The sequence below is a fragment of the Ailuropoda melanoleuca genome, chromosome 17, assembly GCF_002007445.2.
Source record: "Ailuropoda melanoleuca isolate Jingjing chromosome 17, ASM200744v2, whole genome shotgun sequence".
Lineage (NCBI taxonomy): Eukaryota > Metazoa > Chordata > Mammalia > Carnivora > Ursidae > Ailuropoda > Ailuropoda melanoleuca.
The window spans coordinates 17921071-17941552 of NC_048234.1; the positions used below are offsets into that span (position 1 = coordinate 17921071).

A 20482-nucleotide genomic window follows, 5' to 3' on the forward strand; every position below is an offset into this window, starting at 1 on the left:
CAAGGGGAGTGGGGGCAAGGAGGGCATGGCCGTGCCCGTGCCGGCTGGGCCAGAACGGCTCCCGCAGGAACCCTTCCTCTGTGGGGCTTCTTGTAAGATCAGTGACCAACGAAGACCAGCAAAAAACTGGCATTGCTGGGAAGACTCTGAAACACGAATCGACGAACATTCTGGCAACAGCGAGTTGCGGTCCCCCAGCCTGCGGTACACTGAGGAACGCGGCCGGAGCAAGGAGCCACAGGCCTTCTTTATCCGTATCTGGTACTCAGCATTTCTTTCTGTGGGTCCTATCACAGTTTATGCAAGTATGCATAAAGAAATGCACACATGGGAGGGAGTCTTTTGTTTCTGATAAGGGGAGCAATCCGTCACAGTCTCGGAGCCCCGTTCTGGGGAACGGGGCCTGCAGACTTACTGACTCCTGCGGTTCTGGGAGAGCCCCTCCCTGCCTACGCACAGCACCACCCCAGCCCCTGGGGGACACTGCAGTGCAGGGCCCCCACCTGCTTTTGCAAGCACCGCTGGAAACCCTTTTTCATGAGCCCCTACTGTGGGCACAGAGACTTCTCCGCACATGGAGGCTGGGGCACTCCTGAGTCCATCACAGATGGGACCACATTCTGCAGTCCACAGGGGCGCGATCTCAGGCAGTGGCGCTCCATGCTTTTTCACTCGAACACACCTGGGGGATCTTGCTGTTACCAAGTGGTGACAGTAATTCACCGAGTGCAAGCCCTGGGCCGAGGTAATGGTAAGGAAACAGCTTTACTAAATAGCCAGATGCTGTCCTGAGCATTGTACCTGGATCAAGTGAATTAACAGGTGTGGAACCTGTCAGAGGAGTTGGGTTCCTGACTCGCACTGAGTCACTCAGCTGCAGAATTCAAACCTGCATGGCCCTACGGCTCCAGACCTTCTCTTGATTCGCAAACCCTGCCATCACGGGCCCAGCTCCCCTCGGTGCACGGGAGCAGCCCCGAGTAGACTCTTCAAATGCCCAATGCAGTTCAGCCTGCTTCGTCCTACACAGCAGAGCCCAAGCGTCCCTGGGGCCCCCACTGAGCTGCGGCTGTCACCCACTGACAGGTGGCATCTCGGCCTTTCTGCAGGAGCTACCCAGGTGCCCACTCGGGAGGACGGACTTGTCCCCAGTCTCCAGTGTCTGCCCAGACAAGGCCGAGTTCTCCTTGGAGTGCCGAGGCCCCGTTTTAGGCGGGGCACTGAGGCTCAAAGCTGAAGTTCCAAAGGGTACAATTTTCCTTCTGTACAACAAGCAGTCTCCATTGTGGTTGTCAAAGGTATTGATGAGCACGGAGAAATAGGAGATTGCATTTCAAGAGCCAGCGTGCTCTCTGACCACCTGATCATTGATGCGGTCAGTGAGACGTCCCCACGAGCACATAGAAGTGGGGGATGACTTCCAGGCGTACCGGCGAGAGCCATGGCCATAGCATCCCTAAGCTCCCACTCCATGCAGGTGCTCTGGGGGCCTCCCATGGCCGGAAGTTTGCAGAGAGGGACTCTGTGTCTCTGGGATGGGGCCCTGCGCTCTGCTCAGCCAGGAGTCTGTCTCTCTCCCTCTGCTCCTCCCCCTGCTTGTGCACTCATGCTCTCTCTCTCAAATAAATAAAAATAAAATCTTAAAAAAAAAAAAAAAGATGGACACCTGCTTTGCGGATCCCCCAGGAGACACAACCATTTAAGCCAACTAAGCAAAGCAAACCAAGATTGTTTCCTAAACACAAGCAATACTTAACCTAGGTTATTTCTCGTAAATGCCTCTGATGATCATAAAACTGAAGTCATCATCCTAAAAAATGGATAAGACAGTCACTTTTAACTGATGCCCTGCTTCTGGAAACAGATCAACCACTGTAAAGGGTAAGCAGCTCCCCTGCTTTTACTTTATAAGCCATCCCAAACCGTCATGCCCCTGAGCTTCATAAAAGTTTTGAATCTGAAGCTCCCAGGTTGCATGTGAATGGTTCTTATATGCATAATAAGCTCTCACTAAATGCTATTTTACTGATCTGCTTTTAATTTTTACTGTTTCTGGATTTTTGACATTAGTAATTTTGTAGAGAATATTTTGCAAATATACGTAGTCAGTTGGAGCTGAGGGTTGAGTTCCTTTGACATTTACAGGGAATTATAAAAAGGGATCAAAATATTTGCATTTTTCATATTTGCATCTTCCATTTTCATTTCATTCATGATTTTCTTGTAACGTCGACAAGAGAAAGATAATAGAATTTATACTTTGCTCATACTTATGGCTACTACCACGCTCAATAATTTAATAAATAGCATTAATTTAATTCTATTAAAAACATAGAAATTTAATAAATATAATTGTGATTACTAATGATCATGCCCTTCATAAGATATTTTCTACAGTTGTTAAAGATGACTTTAATTAGTTGAGTTTTGTTTTTTTCCATTCAAGTCAGTTCCTGAACGATGGCCTAAACTTCGTTATAATTGTTAGTAATTCCACAAAAATTGTCTTCACCTTCCTTCATAGTAGAAATAACTGAGGAAGAAACAAGAATAAGTATGGTATTTATTCCGGACATTAAATATAAAAATACCGTACATGCCTTTGGATTGTTAAAGAAAAAAAACAACATAGGCCCCAAATGGGGTCACTTCCACAGAGTTTGTAAACACGTGCGTAATACATAATCCAACTTCAATTTCAACTTCCCCCAGAAACGTTGTCTTAACTGGTCAGTCAGGAACTTTCCAGGGAGCCCGCCATGTGGGCTCTCCCCACGCCCCAAAGAAAGATGATGTCATCTCGTGATAAACCCCCTGCTTTTCCCCTAGAAAGCAGCCTTACCTGGAACATTTTTTTTTCTTTTGCTAGTAACTTTCTTGCCTCTGCCATCCGTCTATAAAAACCCTTCCTTGTCTACAGTTCCTAGGAGCGTCTTTCGACTTGCTGGATGGGGTGCTGCTGATTCACGAATCATTTAATAAAGCCAATTAGATCTTCGAATTTGCTTGGTTGAATTCCGTTATTTAACAGGGTGTTTATAATTATTATTCATAGATGTTAAGCTGTGCATATAGCTTGGTTGCTAAAAAAACCAAAGGAATAAACTGCAAAATAGAATTCCATTCCCATGAAAGGTGCACTCCATACAGCGGAGCAGTTGGCCTAATTTTTTATTTATTTTTATTTATATCTATCTATCAATCATCTATCTATCTATCATCTATCTATCTATCTATCTAATTTATTTATTTTAGAGAGGGAGAGAGCATGAGTAAGTGAGCCAACGCAGGGAGGGAGAGAAGGAGAGGGGGAGAGAAACTTTAGCAGACTCCGTGCTGAGCAGGGAGCCCGGCGTGGGGCTCGATCTCACGACCCTGAGATCCCAACCTGAGCCGAAATCAAGAGTCAGATACTTAACGGACTGAGCCACCCAGGCATCCCTGGCTTGATTTTCGGAAGTATCTACCTAGTTAATCTCTTTCATAACTAACCTCGCTGCCCACTGCCTTCTTTGCATACAGTTCCTTTGCTCTGAAGTTCAGCATATGTTGTGCTGTGACTTTGAAATTCTTTCCTCAGAGAATACTTCTTTTTGCGGAAGGATACGGGAAACACACGTTTCAGAGAGCACAGATTGCAGCTTTAACTGTAGTGTGCTGATCTATTCGAGGCCTCTGATGTACAATCCAGGCAAAATTCTTTGCTGGGAGGCTTCTGCTCCGGGGGCTGAGGCGCTCTTTCCTCGGAGGCCAGGCTCAGCACAGCAGTGGGGCTGGCCCAGTAGGACCGTCAGGCCAACGGCCACATGCTGAGGACACAGGGGCAGACATCCCCTGCTGTGACCCAGGAGCCAAGGACAGAGTCTGGGAGGACACTGAGGACATGATGGAGAAAACAATGCTTGAAACAGACCAGCACTTCTCTAGAGAAATGTTAACAAGAGTCCTTGAGGGTGAATCTTTGAAACCACTGAGTTTCTATAAACAGTAGTCAGGAACCGAAGTATGGTGTAAAATGGTAACAACGAATAGGGTAAAGAAAGACTCTATTGATTGGCATAGCTTGTGGGAGTGTATCAAGAACCCCTAAGAGGGGTGTCTGGGTGGCTCAGTTGGTTAAGTGTCTGCCTTTGGCTCAGGTTATGATCTCAGTGTCCTGGGATCAAGCCCTGCATCGGGCTCCCTGCTCAGCAGGGGGTCTGCTTCTTCCTCTCCTCCCCATCTCCCACTCGTACTCTCTCTTGCTATCTCTCTCTCTCTCTCTCAAATAAATAAATAAAATCTTAAAAACAAAAACAAAATCAAAAACCCCTAAGGAACCAGAAACTCTGTGGAGTAAATGAGGAAAAATCCCAGCAAAACCAAAGTCTCCCACCATTGAGGTCGCCGCAGTGCCAGGTGGGAACGAGGCCCCCAGAACACACCCCTCCTGGGGCTGGCCTGCAGCCAGACTCCTCCCTAGAACCTGTGAGAAAGAACAAGGGGGCTACAACAGCCACATGCCCACGGACTTGTCCTCAAGACTGAGCTGCCTTGGGGACACGGAGAGAAAACCAATACTGGCCCTGGGGCATCAAGAAAAAATTACTCATGACATTTGTCAGGCCAATGGCCTGTGAATGGGCTTTACTACAATGGGGTTTTATAGTCGGGGTGGGGGGGGCGACTGGGCTCAACTCCAAACACAACAAAGAAATGGGGGATTTATAGCCAAGGGTGGGGAAGTGGGAAGGGCAAGTAGATGGAGAATCACTAAGAGGAAAGGTCAGGGGTAAGGGAGGGTCTGGCAAAACTGTCCTACCAGGATTCTTGCTGAGGTCAGGCCAGGGAGAGCAGACATCCCCTGGGGGACGGTGGAGGATACAGAAATTAATCAGACACCAAGGGCCCAGGGTGATCTTGCCAAACTGACAACAGGATTCTTGCCGGAATTGGGCTCCACAAGGGAGGACCCGGGAGGCCAAGGTTGGGCCTAGTGCAAGAGATTGCTTAGGGGGCCTGAGGAACGTTTGGTCAGGGACAGAATCTTTGCCAGTGGGTCTGCTGTCCCCTTGGCTGACCCTGGCTGGACCAGGTCCTGAGGCATGCAGGGAGGAGCCAAGGTTGGGCTGGGTTCCTGCGCATGGCTTTGCCTGCATGTTCGGGACCGAAGCCCAAAAGCAAATAAGACTGCATGCTACAGGGAATGTGTATAAGGCTTCTGGAGTGACCTGGACTCTGCCAGACCCCTGTCTTCCCAAGCCTCCCAGCCCTGCAGCCCTGTCCCACCCTTGCCCCGTGCCTCAGGTGCTTGGCCAGCCAGCCATGTCCTGCTGTCCAGAGGCCAGGGGCTCCAAGGCAGGCTCTGGGCTGTGCCCTGTACTTCCTAGACACAGAGAATGAACAGATGGTCCCAGCAACCTCTAAGGACCCAAACATGGGAAAAAGTGGCTGAAGACAGGACAGGGGAAGGCCCAGGGGTGGTGGGGAGACTGTGGGCCGAGGGTCCGGGCCGGCTCCGTCCCCCACTTCTGTTCTTGATATTCCAGCCGCACACCTTCAGATGTGGGACACTGAACGATTTCCTCTGTCTCACCCGCAGACCACGGTTTGCTCCAGAACTTCACCGGCCACACTTTCTGGGGGTGGATAGAGAGCAGATTCACATCTCTGGGTGGCAGGTCTGACAGCCGTTTTGTTTAACTCAGTGGTCATGGTCTGTGGTTACACTTGCAGCTTTATGGCTGTGACATTATTTGTTTTGTGTCTGCTTTTTACCCTGGACTGTATGCTCCATGAAAGCAGAAAATTATGTTTTAAATCACTACTGCATCCTTAGTTTTAACACAGAGCTGACACATAGCAGTACCTCAAATTGTGGTGTGTTCCTGTTTGGGTCTTACTGACGGAGAAGGAGAACACTGCCAAGAGGAAGAGACTGGACATGTATCCTGTCAGCGGGAACTTTTTTCTGTGTTCTTTCCTACCTTAGACTTTGAGTGCCCTGATTTCTCCTCTTTGTCTTCTCTGTTGTGATCTTTTCCTTACAGCCATGAAGAATGAGAAGACTTTTCTGGGAAAAATTTAAATGTCTCACCATCAATTCTAATTGATGAATATCATACTGAATCCATAATTTAGTATTATAGTCAGTAAATATTTTTCTTATGCTTCATTTTGAGAATGTGTCAACATTTATTACTTATGAAAAACAGGCACTATTAAATAAAATTCATTTTTTGAAGCCTTGGGACTATAAATTATAGGGGCAGAAGCCACATTTTTATGGTTCAATTTCTCAAGCGTCCAGCCCAATGGTGTGGGGATGGGATAAGGGTGACCATGGGGACAGATCTCTGCTGACACAGGGACTCAGCTCCTCGCCAACCTGTTTGACTTATTCCATAGAGAATGATAATTTTTCTGAGGAAATTACAGTATTTTTAAATCACGGTTTATTAGAAAAGTCAATTGCTTTCCTATATAGCAGTAATGAATAAGTGGAATGTGAAATTAAAAACTCAATGCTATTTATCTTAGCACCAAAACAAACGCAATACATAGGTATAAACCTAACAAAATATGTATGAGATCTATATGAGGTAAACTTCCAACCTCTGATGAATGAGATCAAAGAAGAATTAACTAGGGGCACCTGGATGGCTCAGTTGGTTAAGCATCTGTCTTCAGCTCAAGTCATGATCCCAGAGTCCTAGGGTCGAGTCCCGCATCAGGCTCCCTGCTCAGTAGGGAGACTGCTTCTCCCTCAGTCTGCTGCTCTCCCCGCTTTTGCTCTCTCTCTCTGACAAATAAATAAACAAAATATTTTTAAAAAAACAAACAAAAATTAAATAAATGGAGACATATTCCATGTTCATGGATAAGAAGACTCTATATTATCAAGATGCCTGTTCTTCCCACCTTGATCTATAGACTCAATACAACGCCAGTCAAAATTCCAAGTTAAGTGACGGATATTGACAAACTGGTTCTGAAGTTTGTATGGAGAGGCAAAAGACCCAGAATAGTCAACATAATATTGAAGAAGGAGAACAAAGTTGGAGGACTGACACTATCTTACTTCAAGATTTACTACAAAGCTACAGTAATCCAGTTAGTGTGGTATTGGTAAGAGAATATGCAAATAGATGAATGGGACATAATGGAGAGTCCAGAAAAACACACACATAAATCTAGTTGACTGATTTTTGGCAAAAGAGTAAAGACAACACAATGGAACGAAGATGATCCTTTCAACAAATGCTGCTGGAACTGTTGGATGTCCCCATGCAAAACAAAACAAAACAAAGACACCTCAAAATGGATCACAGACCCAAACATTAAACTATAAAACAGATAGAAGACACTTAGGAAAAAGCCCTAATGACCTTGGGTATGGCAATGACTTTTAGATACGACACCAAAGGCACAATCCACAGAAGAAACAATCAGTAAGCTGGAAATCATAAAAATTAAAAACTTTTGCTCTTTAAAAGAAAATGTCAAGAGAATGAGAAGACAAGACACGGACTGTTAAACATATCTGCAAAAGACACATCTGATAAAGGATTGTCATCCAGAATACACAGAGAACCCTTAAAGCCCAACAATAACAAAGCAAGCAACCTGATTAAAAAGTGGGCAGAAGATCTGAACAGACACTGCACCAAAGAGGTTACCTGGGCAGCTAATAAGCGCATGAAAAGATGGTCACAATTCTATGTCGTTAGAGAATTGCAAATTAAAACAACAGTGGGATACCACTAGACACTTAGAAGCATGGCCAAAACCCAGAACCCCAAATACTCATGACGATGTAAAGCAACTGGAATTTGCATTCGTGGCCAGAGGGAACACGAAATGCTGCAGCCACGTTGGAAGATGGTTTGGCGTTTCCTTGCAAAACCGAACACGCCCCCCCTCCAATCTAGCACTCTCACTGGAGACTCCTTTTCACCCAAAGGAATTGAAAACTTACATCTACACAAAAACCTGGACACGCGCTTTTAGCAGCTTTTTCCTTAATTGCCCAAACTTGGAAGCAACCAAGCTGTCCTTCAGTAAATGCACGGATAAGTAAACTGTGGTCCATCTAGACGACGGAGTATTATTCAGTCCTAAAATGAAATGAGCTCTCAAGCTGTGAAAAGACATGAAGGAAGCTTCAATGCCTAACACTAGGAGAAAGAAGCCGATCAGAAACAGACTCACAGACTCAGGCGGCTATCACACTGAGACCACTATTATGGGAAAAATTTTCATGTGTGTTGTCATTCGAGTAGGATGATTTTACCGTTGGCTATCCATTTTCCCCTGAGATCGCAAAAGAAGGCGGAGATAAACAGGACTACAGGGTGCATGAAATGTCCCCAAGTAAACAGAGCTAGTTAATAATCAGCTCTCAGCTGTGGATGCTGTCCTGTGTCCATCCGGCCAGCAAGGGACAGGAGAGGACAGGAGTGCCTGCCTTCAGGCAAGCAGACCCAGATTGCCCGGAGCCTGCAGACCAGGACGGCAGCAGCCACACAGGGCCTGGGAGCCCCAACAAAGTGCCCAAGGAGGAAAGTTCTAGCCAGGCCCACAGGCACCATTTCCTTCACTCACTGCTCTTCTAATTTCTTCTAAACAGATACATGTTTTTGTCCCTAAATAAAAATAGTACAGGGGCGCCTGGGTAGCTCAGTGGATGAAGCATCTGCCTTCGGCTCAGGTCACCATCTCAGGTCTGGGATCAAGTCCCACATCGGACTCCCTGCTCAGCGGGGAGTCTGCTTCTCCCTCTCCCTGCTGCTCCCCCTGCTTGGGCTCTCTCTCTCTCTCTGACAAATGAATAAATAAAATCTGACTTCTGAAGTTCAAGGGCTAGCTGATAGAAGTGTGCCTGGCAGAAGTGGTCGTTGGAAGTAAATGGCAAAGACTGTGAAGCCCCAGGGAGTAGGTGGGGGTGCGTCCAGCTTCTGGGCTCAGAGGAGCGAGGGAGAGCTGCAGACATCCTTACGGTGAGTGGGGAAAGAGGGCACAGACAGGCCTCCAGCCGGAGAGCCGTGGCCCCCACGTTTGCGGTGAGAGGGGTTCCCCTGCCTGGCATGCACTGTTTCATAGTATCTGCAAGTTACTTTCATCTGTGGTATAGCGTGGCCGTGGAGGGCACGGGAGGGGGGCAGGCCGAGGGAGGGCCCCCCAGCACACCCGAGTCACCGAGACGTGCGTCTGTGTGGGAGAAGCAGCCCTGCACTCAGCCAGGGGCTCGGTTCTCAAGACCCATCCTGTTCCTGGAAACGGTTATGAATCTGACCCACCTGAGAGACGCGGCAGTTGGGAAATCCACAGAAAGTGGAGCTGGTGTATTTGGGAACACTTCCAGAAGTTTCTGGTGATAAAGTAAAAGTGTACGAAACTGAGATTAATATTGTGACCTATCAAGGGAAACGCTCTTAGGGGTGAACACTGTAGACGGAATACATTTTTTTTTTCCTTTTGGGAAAAGATCTTTACCCTGTGGAGTAATAAAAAGTTATCACGTAATTGCCACCCTCCACATTTTGTTCTCAAATACCTGATTTATTGAAATCAGTGTGAGGCCTGTTTTAAATATAAATTGTTTTCAAAACCAAGCTTGTAACATATCCTGAATATCATGTAGAGAGCCTGGTGGATTAAAAATCACTTCATTTTCAGCAGAATGAAGATCTGTGTTTGTTATTTCCTCCATTGTGTTTAGTTTTTGATTTCCATTTCTGTTTGGTGTCTATAAATGATGAAACGTTCATAAGATTTACAGAAGGTGAAACTTGTTAAAAATAAAATACAGGGAGACATAAAGTCTGGAAATATTCACAGTATTTTTTGAAATAGATTGCACCCTTAACCGTTTCGTCTAGGGTGAAGGTACAAGTTTATGTGGTAGAAATTGTACCTACAAATAATCGGAGCCTACCTATGACAGGTGTGTGTGCGGTGACTGATGGGAATGTTGCTTTAACGCACATTAGTTCATTGAAATTTTACACAGTTTACTGAACTATGAATTGTTAGTGAGGGAAGCACATTCACATGTCATAGGGATAAACTATTATGGACGTTTTTCTATGTTTGTAGACTTCATGGCCACCCTGGATGACTTTAATTCTAAAGACTGAATAATAACCACTCCATTAAATCTGATTAAGAGTCAACTAGAAAAGGATATACCGCTCTTTGTAAAGCATTTCCTGGATGAAAATTTTCCTAATTGGCCCCGTTTTTTTTTCCTGATCAGTAACCTGTTCTGCATTAATTGCATTAAAAAAATACTATCCAATACCGTAGGACATCCATGACCATATTGCATCATTTTGTAATTCAATGACGTCAGGGACTAAGGCAGAAAAATAGTTATGAATTTGTAACTTATGGAGGATAGATGGTTATTTCTTGCTGAAATAAATGTTAGCTCTGCTTCTCTTAATGAAGATTGACGCTGTCATCCTGATGGATAATCTGAGAGACTTAACCAGGGACACATGCTTGGCAGCTGTCATTAGATTTTAACAAAGCAAGGAAAGCGAGTTCCTTATGAGCAACAACAAATATGCGTATACTCTCATTAAAATGCGCCCTTTGGAAAGTGTTAGATCTATAATGTGAGAATTTTGATGATTTCGTGTACGCTTTTTATGACCTTTAACGTACACTGATTATTACTGTATCCTTTGATTATGAGTGTACACTTTCTTCAATTTAGACATGAAGATGTCCCTTCCAGTAATTAGGTCATGTGCATATCGTATGGACTAAATGACATATTTTGTAAGTTTTCTAACTATTTGAAACAACCTGTCCTTTTTTAGCCCTATAATGAATACAAAATGCAGCCTGATTGCCTGAATCTTGCAAAATGTGCATTTTTTTTTTAAAGATTTTATTTATTTATTTGACAGAGATAGAGACAGCCAGCGAGAGAGGGAACACAAGCAGGGGGAGTGGGAGAGGAAGAAGCAGGCTCCCAGTGGAGGAGCCTGATGTGGGGCTCGAACCCAGAACGCCGGGATCACGCCCTGAGCTGAAGGCAGATGCTTAACCACTGCGCTACCCAGGCGCCCCAAAATGTGCATTTTTAAAGAATTATTTAAAAAGTGAATCCTCCCAAGTAGCACCTCAGTTTAAGCTAGTCTGAACATTAGGACTTTGTCACATCTGGAAATACGTATAATACCATTTGAGGGCATTACCACATTTTAAGGAAAAGAATTTAAAAAGTACAATTTTTACCAGAGGATAAAATAGAAATATTTCTAGACACCTACTCATTTGTAAAAATCTTCACATAACTGTGAGACTGTTTCATTTAAAAATAAGTCAAAACTCACAAACTTGACACCGCTATTATGCACAAACTAACACCCCAGCCGCCCTGGGAGGTGAGAGTCCAGAGTTCTGCTGGTTTCTTCTATTTCTGCAGCACTCGCCGCAAGCCTTCACCACGTCTCCAAAGGAAGGAAGTCGGCGTCTTGAATTCAGATCTTGTCTCCCGGGAAATAATGAGACACGGACATCCTTTGACTAGACATTAGTAAAACTGGACAAATAAGATACTTCCTCTCATTGGAGGTTGGTGGCATTTTGCTTGTGCTTTTGTTTCTCTAACCCCCAGGCCGAGCTCAAGCTAATGAAAAAGGGGGGTTCGCAGATCTGCAGGTGGAACCTCTAATTCTTTTGTTGGGGGGCAAGGACCTAACGAAGGATCAACATTCATGAGCGTTTCCCGAGCGGAGAGCCCGGGTGGGAAAATGCCGACAATGTCCCAAGTCAGGGGCTCTCGGGCGGGCACGGCCACAGGTTCTCGTCCTGTGCGGCCGTCAGCTGAGTGGTTTCAGATCCCCTGTGAAGGCCCTGTCACTGCGTGGCTGCTCGGCCCCTAAAGAGTGCCTCTGAGGTCTCTGGGCAGGCTCTGTGTGGGACCTCTCGGAGAGGAGGCTCGGCGCCGGATTCCCGGTGTTTGTCTCTCAGTGGGGTCCCTGCAAGTGAGGTCTGTGTGCGTCTGTGCGATAGTCTTTCGGTGGGTCTCTGGGTGTGAGTCTCTGTGGGAGGTCTCTGTGTGGGTCTCCGTCAGAGGTCTCTCAGCGTGGGGCTCTCCCTTTCTGGCCTCCTTGCACCGTCTGGCAGGAGAAGGGCAAAGGGACTTGCTCCTTCCTGTTTCTGGCTGTTTCCACCAGCATCCTGTCCGTAGCACTTCTCCCGACAGGAGCATGGGGTGCACATTGGGCTCCCCAGCTCCCAGAACTCACCTCCGGTGCCACTGGGAAGACCTAGCAGCAGCCAGACTCAGGGATCCTGCTCTGGGTCACCCTCTCCTGAGCTCCCGAGGGCCCGGGGCGCCCTCTGTCCTGGTCCCGCCTCCCCCGGGTCCTGGCTACTCCGTCACTGCTGGGCCCACCCTGGGGGCCTAGAGGCAGGACCTGGCTCCAGAGAGAAGCGGCGGCAGAGCAGGCCCGTGCCCACTCTGCCCTGCACCCCGGGTCCCCTCCCACATGTGGGGTCTTGACAGCGTGGGGGCAGAGCCATGCCTGCTGCCATCTGGATCAGGGGTCCCTCCTGGAACGGGACTCTCCACCATGCGAGTGATGTGTGTGTGGGGGGCCCGGAGGATGATGTTGGTCTGGGAGCAGGGGGGTCCCTCCCGGACTGCACCCTCATTCTGGACAGGTCCCTCCTAGCCGGGTGTGGGACAAACCCTAGCTGATGGACTCCTCCCCCTCTGGGCTCTGGGGTAACCAAGATGGGGAGCCAGGCAAGACCTGCTAGGTGACCCAGGCCAGTCTCTTGGCCTTTGAGTCCCCACCAGTACCCTGGAAGCCGTCCTTGGGCTACACATGCTAGTAAAGGTCACAGACTACAAGTCTGTCCCAAGGCTCCGTCCCATGCAGGCTTACCAAATTGTGCAGAAGTTAACCTTCCCTACCCAAAGGCCTTGCTGCCTCTGGGCAACTGGCCCTCTGCGTGGGAGCCTCGGGTGGCTTCTCTCCACCTGGGCTGGCAGCTGGAGTGGGGTGGAGACCCCGAGGGGACAGCCATGGGGCCTCCGACTTCTCTGGGCCTGTAGGTGGCAGTGGGACACACGGGTCCTTGGTCGTCACACCAGGTATGGGCACACAGAGTCCCTTTGCCTCCTTCCTGGCATCCCAGCCTAGGTGTCCCCCTGCCTCACAGACATACCCCTGCTCCATCCCCCAGAAGGTGAGCAGGGCCCATTGCTCCTCTGGGGCAGGGCAGACTGGTCCTAGAGGCCTCTGTGCTCCCCACCTGCACACCCTTGGAACCCAGAGTCTGCTCCTCCCTTGCTGCTCCAGAATGTGAGAAAGGAGGGGGGTGACACTGAGCTAAGAGGGGCTCCCGGCTGATGTCAACCCAGCTTCATCAGGGAGAGAAGGGTTCCTGGGGTAGCTGTCCCCTCCTCCCGCCAGGAGATGGGGGGCAGGATTTCTCCCACCTCTGCACTCAGGGCCAACCTTGCGCCTCCAAACTGCACACCCCACCCTGACATATGACTCTGTCTTCCACACGTCCAGGAGCCTGAGGGGATTTCTGCCTCTGCAGACCGTCCCTACAGCCGCACAAGGTCAAGGCAGAGAGAAAGAGGAGAGGATGGGCAGAGCCAGATCCTGGGCTGGGGTCTTGTTCATCTTGTCCTAATGATGATGTCATGGAAACCGAAGGCATGTGTGGGAGGGGGCGGGGGCGTACCACCCTCCCTCCAAGGCCCCATCCCTTCTGAGCCAAAGCAGGCTCTCGGGGAGAGCAGACCCTGATCCTTCCCTTCCCCCCAGCAGAGCACAGACAGAGACCAGCACCTCTCATGAGAAAAAAACATATATTTTGGGAAGCGGTAGGAAGAAGCCACTAGCCCATAGAGGATGTGCTAACATGAGAAAAAAAAGTTTTTCTCTGCACCGTTTGCATTTTTTCTTGGAGAAAAGTTGCCCTACTAGTAAAGGCATGAGAAGCACACATTGACTGGCCAGATGAGGCATATCCTTGAAGCAGGCAGTGCCTGGGGCAGTGGGGGTGCGCAGGGCGGCCTGAAGGTCCCGGCACCATGGACGTGTACTGGCAGGGTCTGCCTGGGCACCCTGGCACCCTGGCTGGGAAGGCCCACCTGTTGTCCCTGCCTCTGATCCAGCTGGTCTTGTTGGCACAGCTGTGGCTCTTGGGGGTGGCTTGCTGATAGGAGGCTGTCTCTCTCATCACCCTCCTCTGCTCTTGATAGGAGAGGACCTTGTGGTAGCAGACATTGGGACCTGCTGAAGCCTGGAGATCCCTTTTGCACCAGCTGTAGTCCAGGGCCCTGACTCCATGGTGAGGCACGATTGTCTCCTCTAGGATCTGTCCCACAGCTGTCAGGACCACCTGAGCCTCGGCAGGGGCACTGTCCACACCCGATCTGCCTCTGACTTTTGCCCGACTCCGGGATGATGAAGACTTGCCTTTTTGAAGCGAACTTTCTAGTTCTTTGCCTTTATTGGGAAAAAGCCACTGAAGAAAGTTCCTCATCCTTCTTCTGAAGTAGCTTTCAGGAGGAGCCTCGTCCTTCTTCAGCAAGAGCCGACAGACCTTGCCTCCTGACGACTCTGCTGACTCCTTTTCCTGGACGGGATGTCTCATCTCACTGACCTGGAAGATATTTAGTTCTGACATCTCTTTTTCAGGCTCTCCTGGGCGGGGCCTCCTGTAGCACACTCTGTCATCAGTGGGGACAGATGACTTCCTAGGTCTCTTATATTGGTCCTGCAGTCCCAGGGGCTCTGGTTGCCTTTGGCTGTTCTGTCTACTTGATTTGCGGTCATACAGCATCTGGGAAGTTGATGTGTCTTCACTGGACCCACTCTGGAGGCCAGACAGAGATCCCTCAGAGGCCAAGATGTCTGCAGCAAGGAACACATCGGACTGACAGTCTTGAAGAAGACTGTCAGTGGCACAGTCTTGAAGGAGGACACCGGTTTCACAGTCTTGAAGGAGCACGTTGGCAGCCTCGTCTTGAGGCTGGCTCTCTGACTGCGCCAACTTCCGGAGCTCAAACTCTCTAAGCTGTGCATCAAGGCATAGCTCTTCTGGATCTTGGGCGACCAACTTTGTAGGTGGTGAGGGGCTGTCACTTTTCCCTGAAGACTTTGATCTTCTCAGATCTGCATTGATGGTTTGGTTGTTGGCCAGCACACCGGGTTCCGAGGTGACTCCCCAAGCAGGGACCTCCTCGAACTCCCTCACCTCCCTGGCCTCCTCCCTGGCACTCAAATACTGGGACTCCAAGTTGAGCTCAAGGACTGTTACGCTACAGCAGGAGTCTCGTGAGGCCCGACTCCCACTCTCCCTCCGTGGCTCATTCGTGGCCGTTGCTGGACTTGGACTTGACTCCAAGCTGCTATTCGTAAGAGTCCCCAAGGCCGTCTCTCTGTGCCAGGTTCTGCCCACAAAGCTGTATGTGAGGGTCCGAGAAGGTGGCCTGGCCTCCTGTCCAGCCAGAGGGGCCTCCCAGGGCCCATGGCCATCACCAGATGAGGTCCCTTCCAGGCCCGGCTGGATTTCCTCACATGAGGGCTGGGGAGCAGGGAGGGAGCCCCCTGAGGTGGGAATGGACTCTCCCATCACCTCTCCTTGATGGGGCTGAGGAGGTTTTCCCAAGAACTTGGTTTTCGAGCAGGTCTTGGATGCACAGGTGCCTAAGCGGGGAGTGGAGGACCGGGGAAAGAGGAAGCTCTTTTTCAACTTAAAGAGATTTATAGGCTTGAGGACCTTGAGGGGAAGGCTCCATCTGTGCTTCACCCGGAACCTTATAATGTGTGCTTCTAGCATCCGTTGAGTGTACAGACTGAGGATGGAAAAACCGTGGGCGGTGGTCCTGTAGGGTTCCCAATCCTTGGTAAATGCTGGCTTTCCAGTTTTCCTGTGAGTGCTTGGCGTTCCGGGGAGGTCCGAGGCATGGTTGGCAGTGAACCTGGAACGGTGAACATCCGCAGGGATCTGACCCTCTCTGATCTGCCCCGACGTCCTGCCCAAATGGGCTCCCAGGACCTTCTCTGGGGGCTCCTTGTCAGTGCTGCTTGTTAAGGGCAAGTCTGTGTTTGACTCCTCAGAATTTATTCCTGGAGCCTTCCCTGGAGAGCTTTCTGAGGCCCTGTGCAGATCTTTCTGGATCCTCCCGGCACTAGACCTTGAATCCTTACCCAGGCTTTTTCCTGGCACGGTCCTTGCCGGGTACCTGGAGCCAGGCTTCTGTGCAGCCTGGCAGCTTCCATCTGTGGACTCAGAGGACCACGCAGGCCTGTGCTGGCTGTGTGCCTCTGGCACCTTCTGGAACTCTCCATGAGGCTGTATCACAGATAGCTGGATCCTGCGGGGAAGGCCACTTTGGTGCTTCATCAATCTCTTCCAAAGGTGCCACTCCAGCTGCTCCCGGAGCTCAGAGTTGATCAAGTTCCCGGGAAGAACAGAGACTGCCCCATGGCCCTGAGGGGCCTGGGCATCCTGTGGAAGGTCGGGAGGACCTTGGCTAAAGACCTCCTGAGATCTTTTCACCATCGCGGGTAAGGTCCAGTCCCCATTTAGTTGCTTCTTCAAAAAGTGACATTCCAGGTTTTGAATTGCATTTGAAATGAAAGATGGTGTCTTCTGGGATGCAGGGCAAGATACCTCACAGGTCCCCATCTCGGGTGGAAGAGAAGGTGGTCCAGTTGGGACAGAGGGTACAAGGTGGGCCTGGGGCTGGGGCTGAGCCAGAGGCAGGGGCTGAGGCTGAGGCTGATCCAGAGGCAGGGGCAGGGGCTGAGGCTGAGGCTGATCCAGAGGCAGGGGCTGGGACTGGGACAAGCTCAGCGTCAAGGTTTGGGGCTGGACCAAAGTGTCAGGTAAGGACTGGGTCAGTGAAAGACATGGAGCTACGGTGGTCTGAATTTGGAGTGGCAAGGCATGAGGGAGTTCATTGAATATGACAGATGGGAACTCCAGTGAGGAATCAGTCACCCTGACAGTGGCCACCACGGACTCACTGTGCAGACAGGGGAGACCCCAGAAGAGCTGGCTGCATTTCTGCTGTAAATTGTCCGCTGAAATCTTGGAATGTGGAGGCTTCTCAGGACCGAGCAGCTGTTTTGGTTTGCCGCTCATGCTCCAAAAGGATTGGCAGCCCATGGTGTCCTGCTTGTCACCTGGTGACTTGAATATTCTCCCAAAAGAGTTCAGGTGGCCGTCTGACCTCTCCTTCTTTTCCTTCTCCTTCCAAATCTTCTGTTCTATTCTCTTGGTGATTAATATCTCCAGAAGCTTCTGGGCGTCAGGGTTGATGAAAGGGGGGATTCTCATCTTTCCCTGTCTGTGTGTGGGGTCTCCCCAGAACAAGGCCCCTGGTGGGCAGTGGGAGAGAGGCTCCTGATGGGACTCCAAGCGTGTTGAGGTGGAGAGGCCCCAGTCTTTGGCAGTCACCTGCCACCAGGACAGGGCTGGAATGGGACAGCTTGAGCGGCCCAGGCCCAAGATGGCTGGGGCAGGAGAAGCTAACCAAAGGGCATATGGAGACGAGCTCTGTGGGATGGAGCGCAGCGGGGGTGCCATTGAGTTACACTGAGGGAGAGTCTGAAGAGAGTCTGGCCGCGCTGGGGCCGAGGAGGCTGTCAGAGGTGGACGGCCAGCCTCTGAAGGAGAGAGACATGGCGGGGAAGGGAGAAGAGCAAGTGGCTGGTGTGAAAGTCCAAACGGGGGAAGGGAAGGCTCCGATGGCCCAGGAAGTACTCAGGGAGTAGTGTGAATGAACAGAAATTGAGGAGGTCATCGGTCCTGGTGACACGGTGGAGGCCAGAGGTGGAGGGCCTCCTGTCGGAGGAGCGGGGGAAGGTGATGGGGCCACGGTGGGAGTAGCATCTTCCACAGGCTCCCTGCATGGTTGATGGGCTCCAGCAGGCGCCGCTTTGCGCACATGCCCAGGGGCTGCTTGATGTAAGCGCTGATGAAAGCCCCCCTGGTCAGCGAGCTTCCCCAGATGGCTGCAGGGGACAGGAGGTATGAGCTGCAGCCAGGAGCAGCCGGGGCCAGGAGGGTGGGCCCCACAGCTGGCCACGCCCCCACACCCACTTCACAATGCTCCCGCTGTCCCTCACCCCAGGGCTTCAGCCACACTCTGTTCCCATGGCTCCTCCCAGCCCCCCACACCCACTTCACAATGCTCCCGCTGTCCCTCACCCCAGGGCTTCAGCCACACTCTGTCCCCATGGCTCCTCCCAGCCCCCCAGAAAAGCCCCAGGGTGCCTGCAGCCCTGGGGTCACACCATAGACTCTGGGAGGACCACCCAGGAGAGAAGGGGGAAGATTCTTTACCTTTGCAGAAGGGAAAACAGGTCCTGAACCTCTTCCAGTTCTTTCAGGCAATCTCTGAAAGCTAGAAACAGAAGACTGGGTCACAGCTGAAGGCGAGGGCCCAGGGGTCCTATAGGAGGCTGGGTGAAATGTCGTTTTAGGGGAGACCTTTGGGGAATTAGACTCGGGGGCCCCAAACATCAGTGTCCAGGGCCACGTGCCCTCACAGTGATGACAAGGCTCATGATGGGAATCGCTTTGTCCTTTACAAAGTGCTTCCCCATTCATGTCCTTGCTGGGGGAGAAAGGACCGGGTCGCCTCCTCACAGAGGAGTGAAGTTGGACAACTTGTCCACAGTTGGAGCTGGAGGTCCCACCTCCTCGAAAAGGCCCTGGGGCCCCTGCTGGGCGACACCCGTTTACAGCCCCTCGGGACTTCGTTCTGGCCCAGAATCTGGGAAGTGTCTGGGTTCCGCTCATCCTCCCGGGAGCCCCCCCCGCCCCGCCAGGGCTCCGTTTCCTGAGGGACGGGCTCAGACCCTGGTGTCCTGGAGACGGTGGGGCTGGGCCCTCGGAGCAGGGGGGACGGAGGAACCGGGGCGCTCTGGGCTGACTGGCAGGCGCTCACCGTTCAGAGTCCGGTTTTTCTTCTTGCTGCTGCTTCTCTGTCTCCGTGGCTCCACTTGAGGCTGAGATGAGAGAACACGGGGAGGCTGGGACCCCCACCCCCAGCAGCAGATGCTTGCTGCTGGTGAACAAGGTGACCTCCTACATTTCACAAAGGGGGGGCTGTGGTTTTCTTTCGTTTTACTCATTTCCTTTTCAAAATGGATGAAAGTGTTTTCAGTTTTCCTTCTTTGAAGAACATACAGAAGGACTTTCTACGTGAGAAATTTGTCACTGTTCCTCTGCTCAAGAAACACACACATTCCCGGACCTGTGGGCGCATCTGAGCTGCTTCACATAGGACCCCGCTTCCCGAGGCCAGAGCCCCACTCCAGCCGCTGCTCGGGTCCTCGGCTCAGCACTGCCCTCAGTCAGCCCCGACAGAGGAACATTCCCTGAGACACCTGCCCCGGGAAAGTGGCTGGTGAACCTGTGCTCAGGGGCCTGACCTCCGCTAGAGATGCAGCTCTTAGCTTCTGGTAGTTTCTGGTCCTCGGCCACTGGTCACTGTGTTTGGGACGTTGTCCTGGAGCTCGCCACCACACCTGGGCCCCTGGCCTGAGATCTTCGGGTAGAAATCCTTGTGCCCCTCTAACCCCTGCCTAGTGTGGCTTGTCCCTTGATGGATGGTGTTCTACTCTTTCCTATCTCAGGAGTCTCTCCAGTGATTCAGAAAAGTGGAAATAGTTACAGAAAAGAAGATAGAATCATACTCTGCTGGGTCTGGGCCAAGGGTTCCTTACCTTCCTGCTGTTTCTGTGTTTCGTCCGTGGTGGTAGGGATGCATTAGGCCGAAAGTAGGAGAGTAATAGAAAAAAGAGCCCCAGTCCACACAGGAGGGCAAGGATGATATTAATTGCCCAGGAAGTGTGACTGGAGCTCAGCCAACCACCAGTAATGAATTTCTGAGGGAAGAGGTAATTCTCCATCTCTTTCCTCTGAAATGCATTAGTGCCATATCGCCCTGCTTCCCTCAGGCAACTGAGCACTGGGCGTGTGCTTGGCGGACACAAGCCCTGGCCCACATCACAGACCTATGGTCTTGTCACAAAGGGCTCCTGAGGGAGGGGGAGGGGACAGAAGTAGCGGGACCACAGCCCCTCCCCTGCAGCTTCATCATCCCTCCAACCTCCCGGGCCTGACACTCCTACCTTCTCACCCTGCTAGAGATAGACTTTGTCAATTTGCTATTCATCCTGCTTGGAACTCAGATAATACCTGGTTCTCTTGAGATCTCTACTTGCACGCCATCAATTTCATAGCTTTTAAAAATCTGGAGTTGTCCTTGGAATTTTGGCTAATTTTGAGGAACTTTTGCCCTCTGTCTGCAACTCCAGTCTCCCCACATAACATGTTTGTGCTTGTATCACCCTAGTACAAAAGAAACTCAAATTTCTTTTGTGCTCCTTTAGCCGTGTGTATTTTGAAAACATCTTAAGATGTTTTATTTTAATTAATCTTCACTATTTTCAGCTAGAGGGTCTTAGAAAATTAATGATTATTCAAAATTTATAAA

At 50.4% G+C, this 20482-nt stretch overlaps 1 protein-coding gene across 1 annotated transcript; it reads right to left on the reverse strand.

The window, feature by feature from the left end:
* Window positions 1–13857: 13857 nt before the first annotated feature.
* On the reverse strand, window positions 13858–19935 carry LOC105237575 (spermatogenesis-associated protein 31A6). Its single transcript, XM_019799530.2, is given in 5 exon segments — window positions 13858–17577; window positions 17579–17990; window positions 18322–18382; window positions 18929–18989; window positions 19710–19935. Coding segments are annotated over 5 exon segments (4440 nt in total). The 5' UTR covers window positions 19896–19935.
* Between the last annotated feature and the right edge of the window lie 547 nt (window positions 19936–20482).